The sequence below is a fragment of the Ochotona curzoniae genome, unplaced genomic scaffold (genome assembly GCF_017591425.1).
Source record: "Ochotona curzoniae isolate NIBS_2020 unplaced genomic scaffold, NIBS_Ocur_1.0 contig_883, whole genome shotgun sequence".
NCBI classification, from domain to species: Eukaryota; Metazoa; Chordata; class Mammalia; order Lagomorpha; family Ochotonidae; genus Ochotona; species Ochotona curzoniae.
The window spans coordinates 34,953,590-34,972,529 of NW_024466599.1; the positions used below are offsets into that span (position 1 = coordinate 34,953,590).

Sequence of the window (18,940 nt, forward strand, 5' to 3'; positions counted from 1 at the left end):
TAATTAGTCACATCAACTTTCTTTTAATGAAGCGAATATTTGTGTATAAATGAAGTTTGCAATGCCAATGCACTCATTCAGCACTGAGTGGCAGCTAAATTTCTCCACAGTTTTTTTCCTAAATATAGAGCGGTATTAACCTTTCTTGGGCCACCAGTTCTCTGAGAATAAAATTAAAACTTTGGACCTTTGCAGAGAAATGCATATTCACATGAAAAGCCTAATTATAATGATAATCAATTATGATACACCAGGCATTCTGCCAATTTGGTTTATTTCACAGTGGCTCTGTTATTACCCTCCTTTTTAAGATAAAGGTATCGAAGCTTAAAGAGATTAAGTGATTTGTGCAAGTCCATCTAGCTAGTAAGTGGAAAGCCGGGTTTTGACTTGTGATTTTTTATTACCCCGCAGCCCAGCGCCTAATCATATGCTTGTGATTTTAAGGAACTCCTAAATTTTTCTACAGCGTACTTACTGGTACTCAGATGAAAGGCCCCTTACATGTTGCAGTTCAGAAGTTTTCCTGGCTGTGAGGAGTGTATGTGGTTCACCAAGCTTTCTATTTGTATAACTTATTTAATTAAAACACAGTGTGTGTGTTGATCATTGCCTGTTTTAAATACTTGTTAGTTTTGAATTGTGACCTTTTTCCCCTAAGGAATTTACTATCTCTACATGGGAAGACAAGAATTATGCACCTAAAATATCAGGATAACAAATATAAATATTCAGTTAAATATAAAGTAATTAGGCATTTTCACAAACTGTATATGAAAATTAACCTTTTCACTTTGTCATGTCATAGGGACGGTCTCTGATTCCTTGATTTGTAAATAGGAAACTCCAATCTTAAAAAGCTACCATATCCTTCGGGAACCTGGAAGATTCAGTATGTCATAAAAATGAAGCCTGTAAAGAGACTTTGAGAACTAAAAATGCATCACATCCAGATTCCTGAGTGGTTTCATCAGCTGCATCTATTAGCCCCAGGGAGCGTGCTCAGCACGGAAAGTCCAGAATGTGTAGCCAGCTCGTAGGCATTTACAGAGCAAGTCTGTCAAGTTGCACATATATAGGACAGTAGAGTATCTCAATCCTTGATGTATTTTGACTCAAGTGAAGTTCTTATTGACAAAACTTTAGATGAGGTAGCCCAGATTTGAGTCATGCAGCATCAAGACTGATAATCAATTTTGGGAGAAACCATCAAGCCTGGAAGAGCTTATTTCAGCTAGTTATTCAATAATAGAGGCTGTCAAAAACAGTGCTTGTGGCCCAAAGAATTCTTTTTAGCAGGATTTTAGTGTGGGAAAATTGTTACATTTGATTTCAACAGTTACTGTATATGAGGCCATCAAAGATAATAGTTGTTAGTGTGAATGGTGGATTCTGCCAAGCTTCTTGTTAACATATCCTTTATCTCATAATTGTACAATTTTTTAATTTACTCTTAAGACTTTTATTACATACATTAATTATGATAGAATTTTTAAATGGCTTTTGGATTGTCTTCTCAAAGCGAATAGAAAATTTTATAGTGCTAATCATGCTATAGTTTGTCTTAGTACATTCATGAGTCATTTTTAGTTGAAATATGTAGAATAATAGTATTTTGTATGTAGCTATAAAGCCACTTGTGTTGTATTTTAATTAACGAATTGTTGCAAATTTCATTTAACATAATGTTGTAATATCTACAACATAAATTGTTAATATTGTTTTTTAACATAAGATTAAATTTTATGGAAACTCATATGTTAAAGTAATTCCAGAAAATAATTTAAATTTTTTTTATCATTGTTCATAATGATCATTTGGCTTCACCTAGTTTGGAAATAATTTTTTGGAAACATAGAAGCATCTTGATGGATTTTATTTAATTTCAAAATAAGATATCAACTCTCTACAGCTTCTTAGATTGTGAAGAAAAATACTATTGAAGGAAAGATAACTGCCTTTCATATTTGAACAGACACCTGAGTTGTTTTTGAGATAAGTAGTTGATTGTTATTAAACGTTCATTACATTGGCTTCGTAACAGTCTCTTAAACAAAAATTAAAGCATAATAACTGTTCAGGTTTTGAATTTGCCATGTATGTGTGTGCCTATGTGTTTATGTGCATGTGTGTTGGGAAGGGGGCTTAAGATCTTTTGATTTCGCAGTATGCAGAGCTCGGGAACAATAAAACTTGACATTCTTAACTGTTACTAGGATTTGTCCCTATAGCCTTGTGTTCCCACCTTCTGCTTAACAACACGGAAGCCAGAGTCATAAACTGTGCTTGTACCCAAGGTGCGATTGTAAATTGCAAATAATATTCATGTGGGCTCTTTGACCTACGACTAAACTGGGACAGAAGGGAGAGAAGGAAGAATTTTTGAGAGTAGCATGAAAACAAGTCAAGGGCAAAGAATACACAGGAAGGACAAATATGAACAAATGTCGCCCCAGTTTTAGAGTTAGATTTTTTTTCAGATGGGCCTTTTCATATTTGTACAGACGCCTTCACTTAAAAGCCGCACAACTGATTGGGCAGCCTCTGCTGCTGGGTGTGTGTTGGGCGGCATCGGGGGGATCCAGGCAATAATGCACTCATGAGATAATACAAATAATCAGTGAGGGAATAATTAATGATGTGGCAGGGAATATTTTTTGATAAATGCTCAGGGAATGAGGTGACAAGCGTGAAATTAGAAAATTCCTTCAGCAATCTAAAATATAAATAGCTTTTGGAACTGAAAAGAGTTTCACAGCTGAAGATTTTATTGTGTTGAGAGGAAAAACTTTTTTCTTTCCCCCATTCCCTCCTCCTTTGCAAGTTGTTTGTCTGTTCACAAAACAAATACTCTAAAGCCCAGCGCAGCTCATGGGAATAAATTTCAGGTCGAATTAGTACAGTTTCCTTGCTGTCAGGATGCTGGAATTAATGGTGTTTTGATGACACGAATTTTGAAGGGCAAACAAAGAAGCTGAAGGGAGAGAGACATGACTCCTTAGAAGCTTGGTCCTCCTCTCCCCCAGCCTCTCTTGTCTTCCCTGTCATCCGTCTGCCAATCTCCCTGTCCATGGTTAGTTAAAGGCGCTTTTTATCCTCTTTTCTTTCCCACAGAGTTTGCCAGATCCGGCCCGGTGCCTGGGTTCCAGGAGGACACGCTGCAGTTGGCCTTCATCGACTTGAGACAAGTAAGTCTTTGTGTTTTTGTTTTTTGTTTTTCTTTTAAGATGTGTGACTGAAGACCATCAGGTCTTAAGGAAAAGGGGAGGGGGGCAGGATTGGCATTGGCGATTCACACTGGAGACCTAAGGGTTTTTCCCTGTGTTTGAGGCCACCTCTTTTATTTAGCTATCTGGGATCCTTAGCTATGGTGGAGTTAAAGGTTTTGTGGGTAGCAGGGAAGGCAGGGGGTGGGAGGAGGGACCAAGAGAGAAGAGGGACTCAAGTGACCCTCAAGTGATGTGACCCATTGTGTTGTGGTTGGCTTCTGCAGACACAGCAAAAAGATAACTCAGCAAACCAATGCTAAGCAGGTGCACTGATGCAGAGACTGACTGCTTGGAGAACTTTTGTTTGCAGATAATATGGCCAGCAGCATTTGAGAAAACAAACAAACAAAAAAAAAGATTTTATGTTCCAGATTGTTGGTTTGGTTTGTTGGTTTTCCTCTGCTGCCTTAAGTCTTCCGATCCCTTCCTTTGCAGAATGTGGTCAGCCTTTAGCAACTAGTGGTTGTTTTTGAAGATGGCTGGCAAAGACCCTGACCCGTCATGCTAAACTGATGTGCTGCCTATTCAAGTAATGTGATCTAACCTGGTATTTTGGCATACCTGAGCATTGGGAAGCCTATTAGTTAGAAAGAGCCATTCTGTAGGACTGTTTTTTTGTAGATTGAAATCAGTAGATTGGTAGAGCTTGGTGGTTTGGATATAGTGAAGTTGGATGGGCGGGGGCCCAAAAAAGGAGAGAGTTAACTGGGCTCTGTCATCTCTTCACTCTGAAGATGGATGGGGTTGGATAGAAAGTGTGAATGAAGTAAGAATCAATGACTGATGCTGCTCTCCTATTAAAACAATCTTTTTTTTTTTGTCTGTTTTAAAAAGGGGCTGGCTTTGTTTCTCCTGCCATAATGATGCAGTGCCTCTTGTTTTCAGAGCTGACATAGTTTGCATTCTGAAAACTTGTAGATACCCAGGGTATTTCTTAAAGCTATAGGACCCCTTGTATCGGTAGTTCCCCTACCCCTGTGACTTGATTCATGCTGCAACAGCTTTTAATCCATAATGGATGGCTTGCGCTACCCCTGAATCCTTGTAGATGGGCGGTGCAATCTGTCATCTGATGACAATTCTGGAAAGCCCTGTTAAACAGAAAACAGAAAATTGTGTGTCTCCAGACCTACCAAAGCTTGAGGATTCAGGCTGTGTCCCAGAAACGTGTGTCAACTTAATATTTGGGGCCCGAGGTGGGTGTTCTCTTTACATAAAGGCTTTCCCAGCATGGTCACAAATAGAACCGAGTATGCCTTCCCACACTTGCGACTTTCCACCTGTGAGTTTGAAAACTCAACTAACATGTGCAAGTTTTAACCCTGTGACACATGATGAGATTGAAAGATTGGGGTTTTGCTTTAGAATTTTCTGAGGTTGTATCTATTGGGTAGGATCTACCCCACCCCCACTATTGCTTCTCAGAAATTCCCAAGCCAATTGGTAGTTCTTGGAAAGTAAAAGTATAATTTCACTGGAGAAATACTTCAAAGGGAAAAATTTTCCATTCTTGCTACTCATGAAAAAAAAGTATAGTCATTCTCTCTAGTTTGTGGTTTTGGTCCCTATGGAAAGCAACTAGCATTCACAGAAAATGTTAACTAAGAGAGTAAGTTAAAAAGCAGAGCCAAAAGAAGGTGGGTCTGAGCTGGGGTGAATGCTGCAGTATTCATGAACTCTCCATTAGCGCTTAAGTGCCTGTTTATTATTATTACTATTATATTTCTGTTTCCAAAATTTCTTATGTTTTAGTTGTAGAAACCCAAACTCCAAGATTTTGCTAATAAAGACAGAGAATAATTTCTGTTGATTCTATCACCTACTTTCTACCAACCTCCGTCTGCCTTTAAGAAGCCTAAAGGGATAATTTATCTAACTGAGATCATTTTTTTAAAACTTCCTACAGTTGTTGGCTGTAGCTCATTATTAGCAAGCCTCATGTAGATTGAATCATGGTGAGAAAAATGACCATTCTATCTTCTGTATTGAAAATATTTGTCTCCTTGAAGTTCTTAGTCATTTCCAGAACTTAGTTAAAGTGGGCATCTTTTAGAAAGATTTCTGAACTTTAAAGATGTTGACTATAAATAGGAGTGTGTTTCCATAGGAGAAATCCTAACATCAAATGAGGCATGATTAAGTGTCCTTTTTAAGTGCATGTACTCTTGAGAATTCTGAAATAGAATTTTGTGAACCTGGAGATATGAGGCTGATCTTAAAAACCCATAGTAAGGTCTTGTGCTTGGTACTTAAATGCCTGTGTAGCACCCACCTTAGATTTGAATACTGTTCTGCAGGAAAGCTCACTGCCCCGAAACAGCAAATTCTACACTAGGATAGTAATAATTACCAGAAAAAAAAATGTTTCTCAGGTTGAATTAAAATCTATCTCATTCAACAATGATCTCTTAACTCATTCTGCTGGTATTAATACATCCCAAAGTGGGAGGAGTGTCTTTCTATTCCTGAGTTATTGAACTTCCTTCTTGCTATAATCAAGTCTCCTCCACGTGATTCGTTCTTATCTAGTCTTTATATGGACCAGAATTGAAGACTTTACTCTCATTGGCCTACATTTTTCCATCAACGTAGATTCCATTAGCAACATGGATTCTACCACCCTTCAGTGGTCTGTCTAAACCTTTTAGATCCTAATTAAGTTATCTAGCTTCCCAGCTGATATAATCATTATAGCATATATACATCAAGGAGAAAAATATTAAGCAAAAATGACAGAAGTTAAGGGAAGAGGTTAAAGTTAAAGCAAACTGTAGGGTATACACACACGTATAAAGATGCTCTGCCCCCAGTACAGTGAAACATGGATATTTTGCTGTCATTGAATAGAACTGCCTCCCCAGTGCATAAGCATATTCATTTTGATCATACTTTCATGTTCTCTTGCTTTAGAGGTTTTCAGACACTATCAACTGAATGACAATTTAACAAAATATTCAAAACATGTAAATGTGTTGAAATGATCCCTGTACAGACTATAATAAATGGAGTGCTAATTTCATTAGGAAGCAGCTTAGATGTGGATAGCAAAATTATTCCTCCTTTTTCACCTGTGTTGTCTATTCTGTCTTTCTTCCTTCTTAAGGACAAGAGTGACTGACATTATGAATGTACAAGCTTTCATGATATTCTGCATTTGTATTGAACTTCAGAGTTAAAGTACATTTACATACACATCTCAGTTGTCAGTTTTCTGGTTTTAGAAAACCTGCTTTTAATAAAGTGAAATAGTGCAAGTCAGAATCCCCTTCATTAACATTTTATATTTTCTGTTCTTATAACTTCATTAAAATAGGATTGCATTACAACTTCACACATAAATATCAAATACATGCACATATTTCTACCAAAATCTAAATTTGAACTAATGTTAAATCCTGAGAAGTACATGGACTCCTATAATTAAAACTGTCTTCAAGGGTGATGCATGGACTAATACCTGCTGGCCATTAGTGACAGCAGAGAGTTATAGTGCAGGGTTAATAGTAAATTCTTCACAGTTCCTTGATTCTTTAAAAATACTTTGATTTATATTTTTGCTTCTGTGGTTGAACAGTAGGTAGATCAATGCTAGTAAATACTAGAATTTGATTTTCATATCAGTTTACTTTACCAAATAGAGTGCCTGTTATAAACAAAGTACAACTAATGGGTTATGGTAATACATAAATGACTAATACAACCCTTGCCCTCTGTAAGCAAATGTGTAATCATCAAATACTAGGTCCAAATATTGGGCACACTCTAATAAATAGTACATTAGAGGGATAAAGCCATTGTGTATCTTTCAGTTATTTTCACTGCTTTTGCTGCATAATAAATCATGCCATAGTATATTAGCTTGATATATGAGAATCATTTATTACACAAATGTTTGCAGATGGGCAATTTATTATTGATTCAGCTAGTTTTACTCATACCTTGAGGTTAAACTGGCTGGTCTAGGAAGCTTTAGCTACGCTGACACTTTCTCTGTTTTGTGTAGGCTCTCATTCACAAGTAGCCTGTCCCAGGCTTATTCACAAGGCATCTTGGCAAAGTTCCAAGAAAACCAGATGAAGTGTGCAAATTCCCTGAGGTATATGCTTGGAACTAGCAAATCATCACTGCCACTTTGGCTAGAGTTAGTCATAAGACCAGCCCAAGAAATGGAGAGTAAACTCCCAACTTTCAACCCAGTTGAAGACCAAGACTTAGATAAACATTGTAAATCAGGAGCAAAATTGGATCTGTAAGTTTTAAAAGAAGCCATGAAGTTTAGACACCCTTGTGGCCTGAGTAGTTACAAAATGTTTCACTGAGGGACTGGCATAGTAGCTTAGTGACTAAAGTCCTTGCCTTGCACGTGTTGGGATCTCATATGGCCAATGGTTTGTATCCTGGCTGGTCTACTTCCCATCCAGCTTCCTACTTGTGGTCTGGGAAAGCAGCAGAGGACAGCTCAAAGCCTTGGAACCCTGCACCCACATGGGAGATCTAGAAGAAATCTGGTTGCTGGCTTCAGATTGGCTCAGCTCTGGCCATTGTGACCACTTGGGGAGTGAATCAGCAGATGGAAGTTCTTTCTCTGTCTCTTTTCTATAAATCTGACTTTCCAATTAAAAAAAAATCTCTCTGAACAAAATGGATGGTTAAGCTGAAAGTAAGGCAGCATTAATGAAGGAAGAAAGTATTTCGGGCACAGAAGTAAGCATATTTAAGTTTTGTTTGAAAACTTTGTGATGTATATATATTTTAATAGGAGTGTGTGCTCTGTTTACTCTCATTCCTTCTGTAAGTATTAGGTTTATCTTTTTGAATTCCTATTTCCTAACTTCTTTTGCTTTCTTGCAATGGGCCTTTCAACTTGGACCTCTTTTCTGGTGTCCTTCTCCCTCTCCTTACAAAATACAACTGTTTCAGGCCAACTTAAAACCTTTCATATGTATGTGATTCACACTTATCATAAGGGCATTCTTACCTTCACAAAATAATGATTTTAATTAATGGTTTAATTTTGGCAGCCAACTTTGCATATATTTAACTGAAAAGAAAAGGTTTCAGAGTGTTTTTTTTTTCCTTTGCAACATCACCTTATTTTCTGTTCCTTTGCCCCAAGCTATTTACTTCTGAAATACCTAAGTTTCTGTAAAGCTGAATGAACACAGTTGTAACATTGCATCAGATCTCCTGAATGGAACCTATTGGCAATAACTCTCACACAGCAAGCCATCCCAAGATATCTAGTGCTTTTTTTAGATTGAACAGTTGCTAATTCCCTCTAGGCCAGTTAGTCCCCAGTTTCTAACCTACAGTCTAAAGTAAACAGCATGCATTTCCATTGCAAGCACAAACCTTGTCTTAAAAACAACCATAAGACCTGAGAGGAATAACTGTATCTTTTTGGAGGGATTGTGCACAAATTCTGGTACTATTCCTATTAGAGTAATAGAATAAAACCGGTTCTTTTCATTTAGTTAACATCAGTTAGAAATGCAAGAGCTTAATTTACAGTGTAAACACCCCTGCTCTCCTGTTCCCTATCCTGTTTTGATCCTACTCAATAAGATTTTAGCTTTGAAATCCAAATGCATGAATCTAACAATTATGTTGATCCTCCTTAACTTGGCTGGCATGGGAACATCTTAACGTTCCATGTTAATTTTCCGTATTGTAGCTTCAATGGAAAACCCATTCATCAAAAGCTGATTTCACCTATATACCACATACCAAAATGATACATAGTGTGTAGGATTTTGTTTCATCAGTCTAAACTATCCCCTAACTAGGAAACTTTATAGGGAACAAGAGTGGGAGTGAAGCAGGCCCATTTCTCCAAAGGCCTAAAATATTGATTTGTTTTTCATCAGAACCATTAAGCTGTTAACAGGAAATTATCTCTCACATTACTTCTTAATATTGGTCCTGAACCTGCTAGACTATAACTTGGTTTTGGAGTAAGTGGCCTGTAGCTTTCCTAAGTGTTTGCTGAGCAGTTACCAAGAATTCTTGATAGAGAAGAAAAAAGTATGACAGTACATGGTAGGGGAAATATTTTATGATACAGATAGAGGTAGGGGAAGATATGAAGACAGTTGAAGCCTAGATCCTCCAAATGCTTAGTTGAAAGAAACATTTTATTAACCTTCAGAATCAGTATGGTCTTGAATGGTCTATAAAAATGGGAGTACTCTGAACTAGAGTTAGAAATAAAACAGCATGATTACTCAGAGAATAAGAACTTGTCATTAATATTACTTGTGTAGGTGGTGGGATTGGAAGGAAGTTTAACCCTTAAGTCACATAAATTTGGAAAAGATGGTCTGTACCATCAATATGGTAGCATGGACATATGGGGAGGGCAAATCAGACGTAGGATTTGGTGGTTAGAAGAGATTTAGTAATAGATTTTATATCTTATGTGAAGAGGCTTTATGAAGTTCATGAAAAATTTCTCCCACTTCTTAATTCTATTTTTTTTAATCAGGAACTTTTTGAGGCCCCCTTATCTGAGTTAAAACTAAATGGGCATTTGTAAAGATAGGCAAAGACCAGTAATATGCAGTATTGATATGCTTCAGCCATTTGCCTTGCCTGGGACATTTAATTATGAATGTTGTCAGGGAGAACACATGAAAGGAATCATTGGTTTAAATTCTCTGAATTTCTGCATTTTGGGTATTAGTTGGACACGAATCTACTCTAGAACTACTGACATTTTGTCTGTATTCATACCAGCTCCTGACTGGGAGGAAATGAGCTCAGAAATGCCATGTCAGGGCCTTTTTGGATTTAACACAAAATCCACTTTTTATAAATCAGGATCTTATGAGATAATAGGTAGAGCTTATGTCTTTTGTATAGAAAATTACTGTAAATATCTTCTAAGTGCCAGGAAAAAACCCAGGTGAAAATGGACAAACTAGAACTATAGCCTGTTTAAAAGAACATTTTCTACTTATTTTGTTCTCACTACAAAAACCACCATAGCACCTCAGAGGTCTTATTTCTTAAATTGCTAATGTAATTGTTTCAGGAGTTTAGGAAACAGAGTAGGGAATATTAGTACTAGCTGGACCAACACTGAGACCATGATTATAAAATACAGATCCTCTTTTTTGTACTTTTAGTCCTTTAAAAAAAAAATCCGGGTTGTTTGAATGACAGGCATTAGAGAAATAGAGAATTTCTTGTAAAAACCTGGGGTAGGTCACCCTGAACCCATGAACCTAGAACTTCATCCAGGTGTCCCATGTAGGTGGCAAGGACTCAGGTAGTTGAGTCATCATCTGTTGCTTCCCAGGGCAGATCAGAAGAGTAGCTGGGACTCGAACCAACGCACTACAATAGGACTTGTGGGTATTCCAACCTGCAGCTTAATCTACTGAACCACAATGCCTACCTGGTAGACTTTTTTTTTAATAGAAAAGGGAACCTTGTAAAGAAGGCAGAAGGCAGAGAACAATCATACCCACTTAGTAGCAGTATAGACCTCAAACACTTGTTTTTTTGCACAGTTGTGCTCATTAAAGAAGCAGCTGCTGGGAGTCTTGAGAACCCTTCCCTATACACAGCTTGTATATCTGAAAATGCTGGTTCATGAATGATGGATACTGTGGACCCTGTTGAAGCCCTCATGCTATATAAATGACACCCAGGAAGACAAGCACTGGGTGAAAGGCCTTCACTTAGAAGCAGTTGCAGACAACTGTCCAGGTAGCATAAGAAAAAAATGCTAATGTTTTGACGTTTCTTCTCAAGAAATGCACTGGGTTTGTCTTCTGATCCATGTTCTTCTCAAGTTTACATTATCAGTTACTATTGATCACTCACTTTGACATAATCTTAATTTATGAGGAGTCTTTAAAAAGTTTTATGGAAAGTGTGTATTATTTAAAACTATGCATGGATTCAAATTTGTGTAATAAATTAATTTTTTAAAATTTATTTGAATTTTGGGCCTGATGTGATAGCTCAGTGGCTAAATCCACACCTTGCAAGTGCCAGGATCCCATATGGGTACCAATTCTTGTCCCAGCTTCTTCACTTCCCGTTTAGCCCTCTGTGGCTGGGAAAATAGTAGAGGTTTGCCTAAAGCCTTGGGATCCTGCAGCCATGTAGGAGACCCAGAGGAATCTCCTGGCTGCTGGCTTCAGATCAGCTCAGCTCCAGGCATTGTTGTCAATCATGGAGTGAACCAGCAGATACAATCTTTCTCTCTATATCTTCTCTCCATAAATCTGGTCTGCCTTTCCAATAAAAAATAAATAAATCTTAAAAAGTATTCAGTTTTTTTGAAAGATGGAGAGAGAGTAAGTGTGTATAAGCCAGCCAGTCCATCCTGTGGACTGGAGTCCATCTCTCCCCAAATATCTGCAAAGGTTCTAAGTAGGGCCAAAACCAGGATTGAAAAACACCATCCAGTATTCCCATGTAAGCAATAGGAACCCAGTCATTTGAGTAATTAATCTCTATCTCCCAGAGTCTGCATTAGCAAGAAGCTAGAGTCAAGCGTGGCTTCAGAAATTGAATCCAGCATTCCAATATTAGGCATGATATCCTAATTGATATCCTTACCATTAGAACTGTCACCTGCTCAAAACCTACTTTTTAATTCCACTTTCTGTGAACTTTTTAAAATTATGTTGGTAGACAACTATTTTGCCTAAATCACGGTTGTCCAGCACTTATACACCAATCTGTAGCAGGAACCAATCACTTAAACTCCAACAACCAAAGAACACTCTGTAGTCATTGTTAGCAGGAACATTTTTAGAATTGCAAGTCTAATGTGTGATAAGCTTCTATCTCTTTACCTATCCAGTGGAGTGATGGCTATAATTTTTAGTGTGGGCATGGTACCAGCATCACTCCTGATAACCTCAGAATAAATTCACTTAGTTCAGAGGACAGTGCCTTATTTATTTCAGCTTTGTGTGAAGAGCTACCAAGCATAATAGTCACCTGGCAATTTCTACTCACAGACAGTAGCTCACAGACAGTATCATGGATCCTCTAATGCTATGACTAAAGAGACTAGATAATATATAAAACAGCCTCGTTGGCCCGAGCTGTTGTACTACACTCTGCCTCTTCTGGAAATTGAAATCTTGAAAATTAGCAGGTTTCTGTCTTCCAGCACACAGTATTAAGTTGCACACTCATTGCAGTGCAGAGAAGTTTCTGAGACAGCCATATCTTTGAGAGTAGAATCATCATCAATCAACCTCCCTGGAAGTAGCAGAGGTTGCTGTGGGAGTGCTGGCCGAATTAAAGCCTGCTAGGTTCTAAACATTAATCTCAACTCCTTTAACTACCCTGCCTAGTATCCTTCCAGAGGACACTCACAGGCAAAGGAAACGGGAGCCCAGCAAGGCCTTGGCACTAATTTCTCACTACAGAATAATAATGATAGCCACTTGAGAGCAGCAGAGAGTGACAACAGAGGTCCAGATGTGGGGATCTAGGGGCATACTTTAGTTCACCAAGAAGAAAACCCACTTAGCCATAAGATGATTAGATACCATGGAAGCAACATTTACAAACGCAGACTCATGGGGAACTAAGAGCAGAGGAAGAATCCAGTACCCTAGTTTGAAGGTTAAAATGCTTCCTTTTGGCATGCTCTGCACAGTAGGAATGGAGTGACAAATAGGTAAGACTGGAAAGCAGGAACTAGACAGCATCAGTGAAGGTGGAAGACCAAAAAGATGAGTATTAAGAGTCAGATCCCAAGCAGTCCAGCAAAGATGAAGGAACAGGATCAAAAATGAAAGAACCACAGTGGGAGGCCACACAGAGTAAGTCGGAAAGTAGTCTTTGATAGGATGCATAGCAGCAAGGAGGGATCCACAAATGAAGCGATTTCAGAAATAACCAACAGCCACTTATGCTATTTCCTCCTTGATTATTCAGGATCATTTCTTTCTTGGTCTGCTGATTTCAAGGGTAAAATAGCTCACTGAGGATATGGACAGAGAGGGAAGGTGATAGGACACTCTAAGATGTCTTTAAGTGATTCTTATACTTGAAATAAAATTAAGCCTGACCATAAAGCCCTTCTGGGTAGTATCTGAAAACACATGTTACTTTCCTAAGATAGCTTCTGATATTCATTGTTCATATATATGTATTTTTTCATATATATGTATATTATATATACATATATATATATATATTTACTGCAACACTTTCTAATGACCAATGGAAATGAAACAGGCTCTGGGGATGAGTTATATAGGCAAGATCCCAGTCAGTCTAGGAGGACTATATTTGGAGTCTCTTAAAAACTGAATGCTCATCAGAATTCCAAACTCTGTAAGCAGGGAGAAGAAAAAAATCCTTCACCTGCTCAACTCCTAGTGTCTGCTTCAGCCCCTCAAGTACCAGGTTAGTGAGACTTCTGTAACCACAAATCCCATGAGCTCTGTACTGGTTGGCAGGGTGTTTGTGATGGTTATGAAATTTGGAACTGGGCAGACATAAGTTACTAATTGTGATAGTTAGCTCTTTTATCTCTCTAGGGTATAGCTTCCTGCTTAATATTTAGAAAGCGTATAATAAATGGTAGTAACCACTATTACTGCCTCTATATCCAGTGCAACCTGGTGGAGACCTATTGAAGAATGAGACCATATTCAAATGAAAGCGTTGAGATAGGAAGTGATCTCGGAACTTTTGAAAGTTCTTCCCTTGGGTACTCGGGCCTTTGCTGACTCATGGAGTTCCTAATGTTTCTTAGGGAATAAGGAACTGTGAGTGGAAACTAATAAGTGTTCTGAGAGCCCTCTCGAGCATGGAGGTGATTGAAAAGAAAATCCTGGGTTAATTTGTCATGTTTAGTTAAATCAGTTCTTTGCCTATTTTTTCCCATTTAGAAGTATACATTTATGCAAATGCTATTTTAGCACATTAAAAACAAATTTTAAAGATGAGAAATAAAGCTCTACTAACACTATTATCTTAACAAAACTGCCTTTTATAAGGCTCTTTCTTGTCTCATATATACTTATGTAAGTATATATACTTTTGTATGTACCTCTATCATTTTACATTCAGCTTTTAAATTCACCATGTGGTAAACATTTTTTAGATTGTTACATTTCTTTTTTGGATTCTACTTAACTTCTTTTTTTTAATTTTTATTTTTTATGATATAGTTCCATAGGCTCAGAGATTTTCCCCTTCTGCTCTCCCTCTCCCCCAAGCTCCCCATCCCTCCCATTGTAGACTGTTACTTCTTTAAGATAAAACTTATTAACTTACTTATTTACTTGAAAGGCAGAGTGACAGAAAGAGAGAAATTTTCCATCTGCTGTCTCCTTCCCCAAATGTGTCCCACAATAATGGAACTGGGCCAGGCAGAACCCAGGGGCTAGGGACACCATCTAGTTCTAGATAGGTGGCAGGAACTCAAGCACTGGGACCCTTATCTGCTGCAGTTTTATATTTCTATTCAGATATAATATATATGCAATAAAATGCACCTAATTTGACTTTGCAGTTCCATGAGTTTTGTGTGTACATTTACAAAACTACCCATCATGATCATTTCCATTATGCAAAAAAGCTCCTGTGTGCATCTTTGTAGTCAGTCCTGACTCTTTGTCTCTAAGCAATCATTCGTGTTCTATTCTTTTGTTTGTTCTTTATGCCTGAGTTCTTTCAGTTAGCATTTTGAGATTTATCATTTTTATTAGGTACATTCAATAATTTATTTATTTTTATTAATGAGTTATATTCATTTAATCCATGATATCTGTTCACTCATTCACCTGTTTATAGCTATTAACATTTTTTTTGCTGCCAGTTTGGGACTACCATGAATAAAGCTAGTATGAGTGTTCATGTGTAAGTGTTTGTGTGGACAATTTCTTTACTTCTCTCAGATATACAAGGAGCAGAATTGTTGGAATAAGAGTATGCTTAAATTTGTTTTTATGTCATACTTTTTTCCAAAGGGATTCTACTATTTTCCATTTCTTCTAGTAGTAGACAAGAGTATTGCTTGTTCTGTATCTTGTTCAACATTTAGTACTGGCAGTATTTTATGTGTGTGTTGGTTGACTAAGACATAATATATATGTAAGATTCACCCTTCATACACATGTATATGTGTATAGGTATAACTATGCATGTATGTATGTATATATTTATTTATTCACAACTCATATTTTTTCTTACTCTAAGCAGTTATATGACCATCATTAATATTCAAGATAGGGATATGCACATTACTAAAGAAGTTTCATTATGCTTCTCTACAATGAGTTTCCTTGTCCTTACTCCTAGTCTGCAGCATTAGCTGTATACTTTCCAGAGTGTTGTAGAAATTCATTTAGATTTCATTTTGTTCTTCTCTCACTTAGTATGATACTTTTGAAATGTATCCATCTTGTTGCATATGTTAGCAGACCATTTTATTGCTGAATAGTATTCCATATTTGGGTTATTTGTTTACTGACTCTCCAGTTAATGAATATTTAGGCTGTTTCAGTCTGAGGTATCATGAATAAAGCAACAAGTGATATTTTTCTGTGAACACAAACTTTCGTTGCTCTGGAGAAAATGGGAAAAATTAACTTACTGGGTTCTATGGTCGGTATGTATTTAGTTTCAGAAGAAGCTGTCCAAACTGCTTTCCAAAGGAGATTTTCCATTTTGCATTCCCTGAAACAGTGGGCAACAGTTGTAGTTGCTCTGTGCCCTTGCTGATATTTGGTACTGTCTGTGATGTTTAAAATTTACACCATTCTAATATACGTGTAGCAGTATCTTGTGATTTAATCTGTTTTCCTCTAATGTGGTACAATGTTGAGTGTCTTTTTTGTGTGGCATCTGTATCTCCTTAGTGAGGTGCTTTTGCTGATATTTTGTCAGTTTAAAAAACAATTTTTATTACCTACTTGTGAATTTTTAATATATTCTGGTTAACAGTCCATTGTCAAATAGCTCTTGGATGAATTTTTCCCCATGTTATACCTTTTATTTTCCTAAGGACTGTCTTTGCAAGAATTGTCCAATGACATCTAAGTAGCAAGGACATGATTTTTTTTCTTTCTGAAACACTTTATTTCAGAATAGCTTAAAATTCATAAAACAAAAATTTCAAGGCAATAACAGAATTTCTATGTGTCATTCTCTCCATTTCCACTATTAACATCTCATATATTAGTATTTTTGTCATAATTAGTGATGTACACCCAGCTTCCCCAATGTTGTTTTTTTCAAACTCCCACCCACCACACTAGACAACATTTTTTTCCTTTACAATGTATTTCTTAAGCATTCTTTTAATAGAATCTTTGAAAAAAGCCCACCTTTGTTTTTATTGGTTTGTTTAGTGGCATCCAGTTTATAATATTTGCTCTTCTTTTCTGGTGCATGCTGTATGTGTCCTATCTTAAGAAATAATTGTTCAACCCAAAATCATAAAGATTTTCTCTTTCATTTTCATGGAATTTTGTAGTGTTAGTTTTTATGTTAAGACCTATGAAAATGCAGTTCAAGTTAACTTGTGACGTAATGTATTCTAAGGTTCTATTTAGTTTGTATTAAGACTTATCTACTGATATGCCTTATTCATACCTTATATTCAATGTTCTATTTCTGGGTTCTGTATATTTTGCTCACTTGATCTATCTGTGTATCTGTCATTTTGTTATGTCTTGGTATTATGTTTATATTAAGTATTTAAATCAGGACACTTGAGTCTACCTTTTCTTTTTCTTTTCAAAAATGCTTGTTTTAAATCCTTTGTATTTTAGGATTGGTTTGGCAATTTCTACAAAAACTATGTTGCAATGCTGATTAGGTTTATGCTTAATTCATAGATGAATTACTACAGAATTGACATTCTGAGACACTATTTAGTGTTTGAATTTATGAACACAGATGTTAATTTATTTATCTCTAAGTTCTCAGCATTTCATAGATTTGCACAAGTTTTGGTGCATATTTTGGGTTTTTTTTAAGATTTATTTATTTTTATTGCAAAGGCAGATATACAGAGAGGAGTAGAGACAGAGAGGAAGATCTTCCACTTCCCAAGTGGCTACAATGGCTGAAGCTGAGCCAATCTGAAACCAGGAGCCAGGAGCTTCTTCTGGGTCTCTCATCTGGGTGCAGGGTCCCATGGCCTTGGGCCATCCTCTACTGCTTTCTCAGAGCACAAGTTAGGGAGCGTGATGAAAAGCATGGCTGCCAGAACATGAACCGGCAGCCATATGGGATCCCAGGCATGTGCAAATCAAAGATTCTAGCCACTAGGCTATTGCGCCAACCCCTTGGCACATATTTTGTTAGATTTGTTTAAAAATATTCCCTATTCATTGTAAGTAGTGCTCTTTTAGCTTCATGCTTAATTACTTATTACTAATACAATGGGGTTGTTATATTGGTCTTAAATATCAGAGTTGCTAAACTCAACTTATTAGACCTAGTCATTCTTTTCTTTCTTTGAGATGAAAATGTAAGTTTATTTTCCTGCCAAAAAAACCTCTTGGATTCCATAACACAAGTTTTTCATAATGCATATTTTTCTATAAAGCTTTTACCAAACCACTAAGTTTGCCTTTATTTTTCCCATTCTTATTTTAATATGATATTAATACAAAGAAGAGATTCCATGTAGCTAATATGTACAATTCTAGAATTATAAAATTCTTTGGAATTTTCTAGTGAACAGTTATGGCATCTGTTAATAATGATAGTTTTAATAATTTCCTTATAATCTAAATGTTTTTTGTTTTGTAGCTTATTGCATTAAGACCTCCCATACAATTTTAAGTAGAAGGGCCAAGAACAAATATTCTTGCCTAATTTCTGATTTTAGTGAAAAATATTCAGTCTGTCATCATTAAATATAATGACATATAAGCATTTTTATGCCCTTGTAAAATGAGGTATTTTTTAAATTCTTGATTAGCTTATTTTTTATTATGAATGGTCCATCAGTTTTTTACCCTACTGTTTAATTAATCATTGTTATTTTAAAGTTATTACTTGATAGTGTTTTATTTTTATGCTCAAATTATAATGTGTATTCATACCTAAAGTCTCTTGTTATCTGGATTATTTCTAAAGGTAACCTATTTATGTAAGAGTTAAAACATTTTTTATGGCTCTTAACTGTAATACTGCTTCCTAACAAAGCATTATAAGCCAAGTACTTCTGGAAGTGTATTCTGCGTTAGTTTTTAAAGGACATATACCAATCTAATGTCTTAATGTTTTTAGCTTTTTAGTTAAATTCATAATTATAGGGGGGGAAAGGTACTCTTATTTTTCATCTGTATTTTCTTCTACACTTCAAAATACATTGACTGTGTCACAAATATCAGTAAAGGTATAAATTTGCTAGTGTCCCTATTTTTAATTCCTAGTGCCTTTTCTTATGAGAGAAGGTATTTCACTCTCTGATTTCATCATCTTTGATTTAGCCTTAGCTTATTATAATCAGATTACAAAGTCAGGACTAATGCTTTTAAAAGGTAATCTGCCACTAGATAGCAACAAGTAATTAGGCGCAGAAGGAGTAGTGCACAGATATCGTATGCTCTGTGGGAAGGAGATAATCCTGTGTCAGTAGAAATCTTAATTCTTACATTGTTTGTACTCCTTTCTCGGTGGCTTCATAGGACCTCATTTTGTTCCTGCTGATTTTTTTTATAGTT

At 36.5% G+C, this 18,940-nt stretch overlaps 1 protein-coding gene across 5 annotated transcripts in view; it reads left to right on the forward strand.

Moving 5' to 3' along the window:
- The window catches only part of EXOC6B (exocyst complex component 6B), a 498,452-nt gene that overhangs the window by 351,173 nt on the left and 128,339 nt on the right, over nt 1–18,940 (forward strand). For all 5 annotated transcript variants that reach the window (XM_040993234.1, XM_040993232.1, XM_040993230.1 and 2 more), the window contains one exon: nt 3,115–3,188. In XM_040993234.1, coding sequence (XP_040849168.1) covers nt 3,115–3,188 — 74 coding nt within the window. The remainder of the gene's footprint in view (nt 1–3,114; nt 3,189–18,940) is intronic.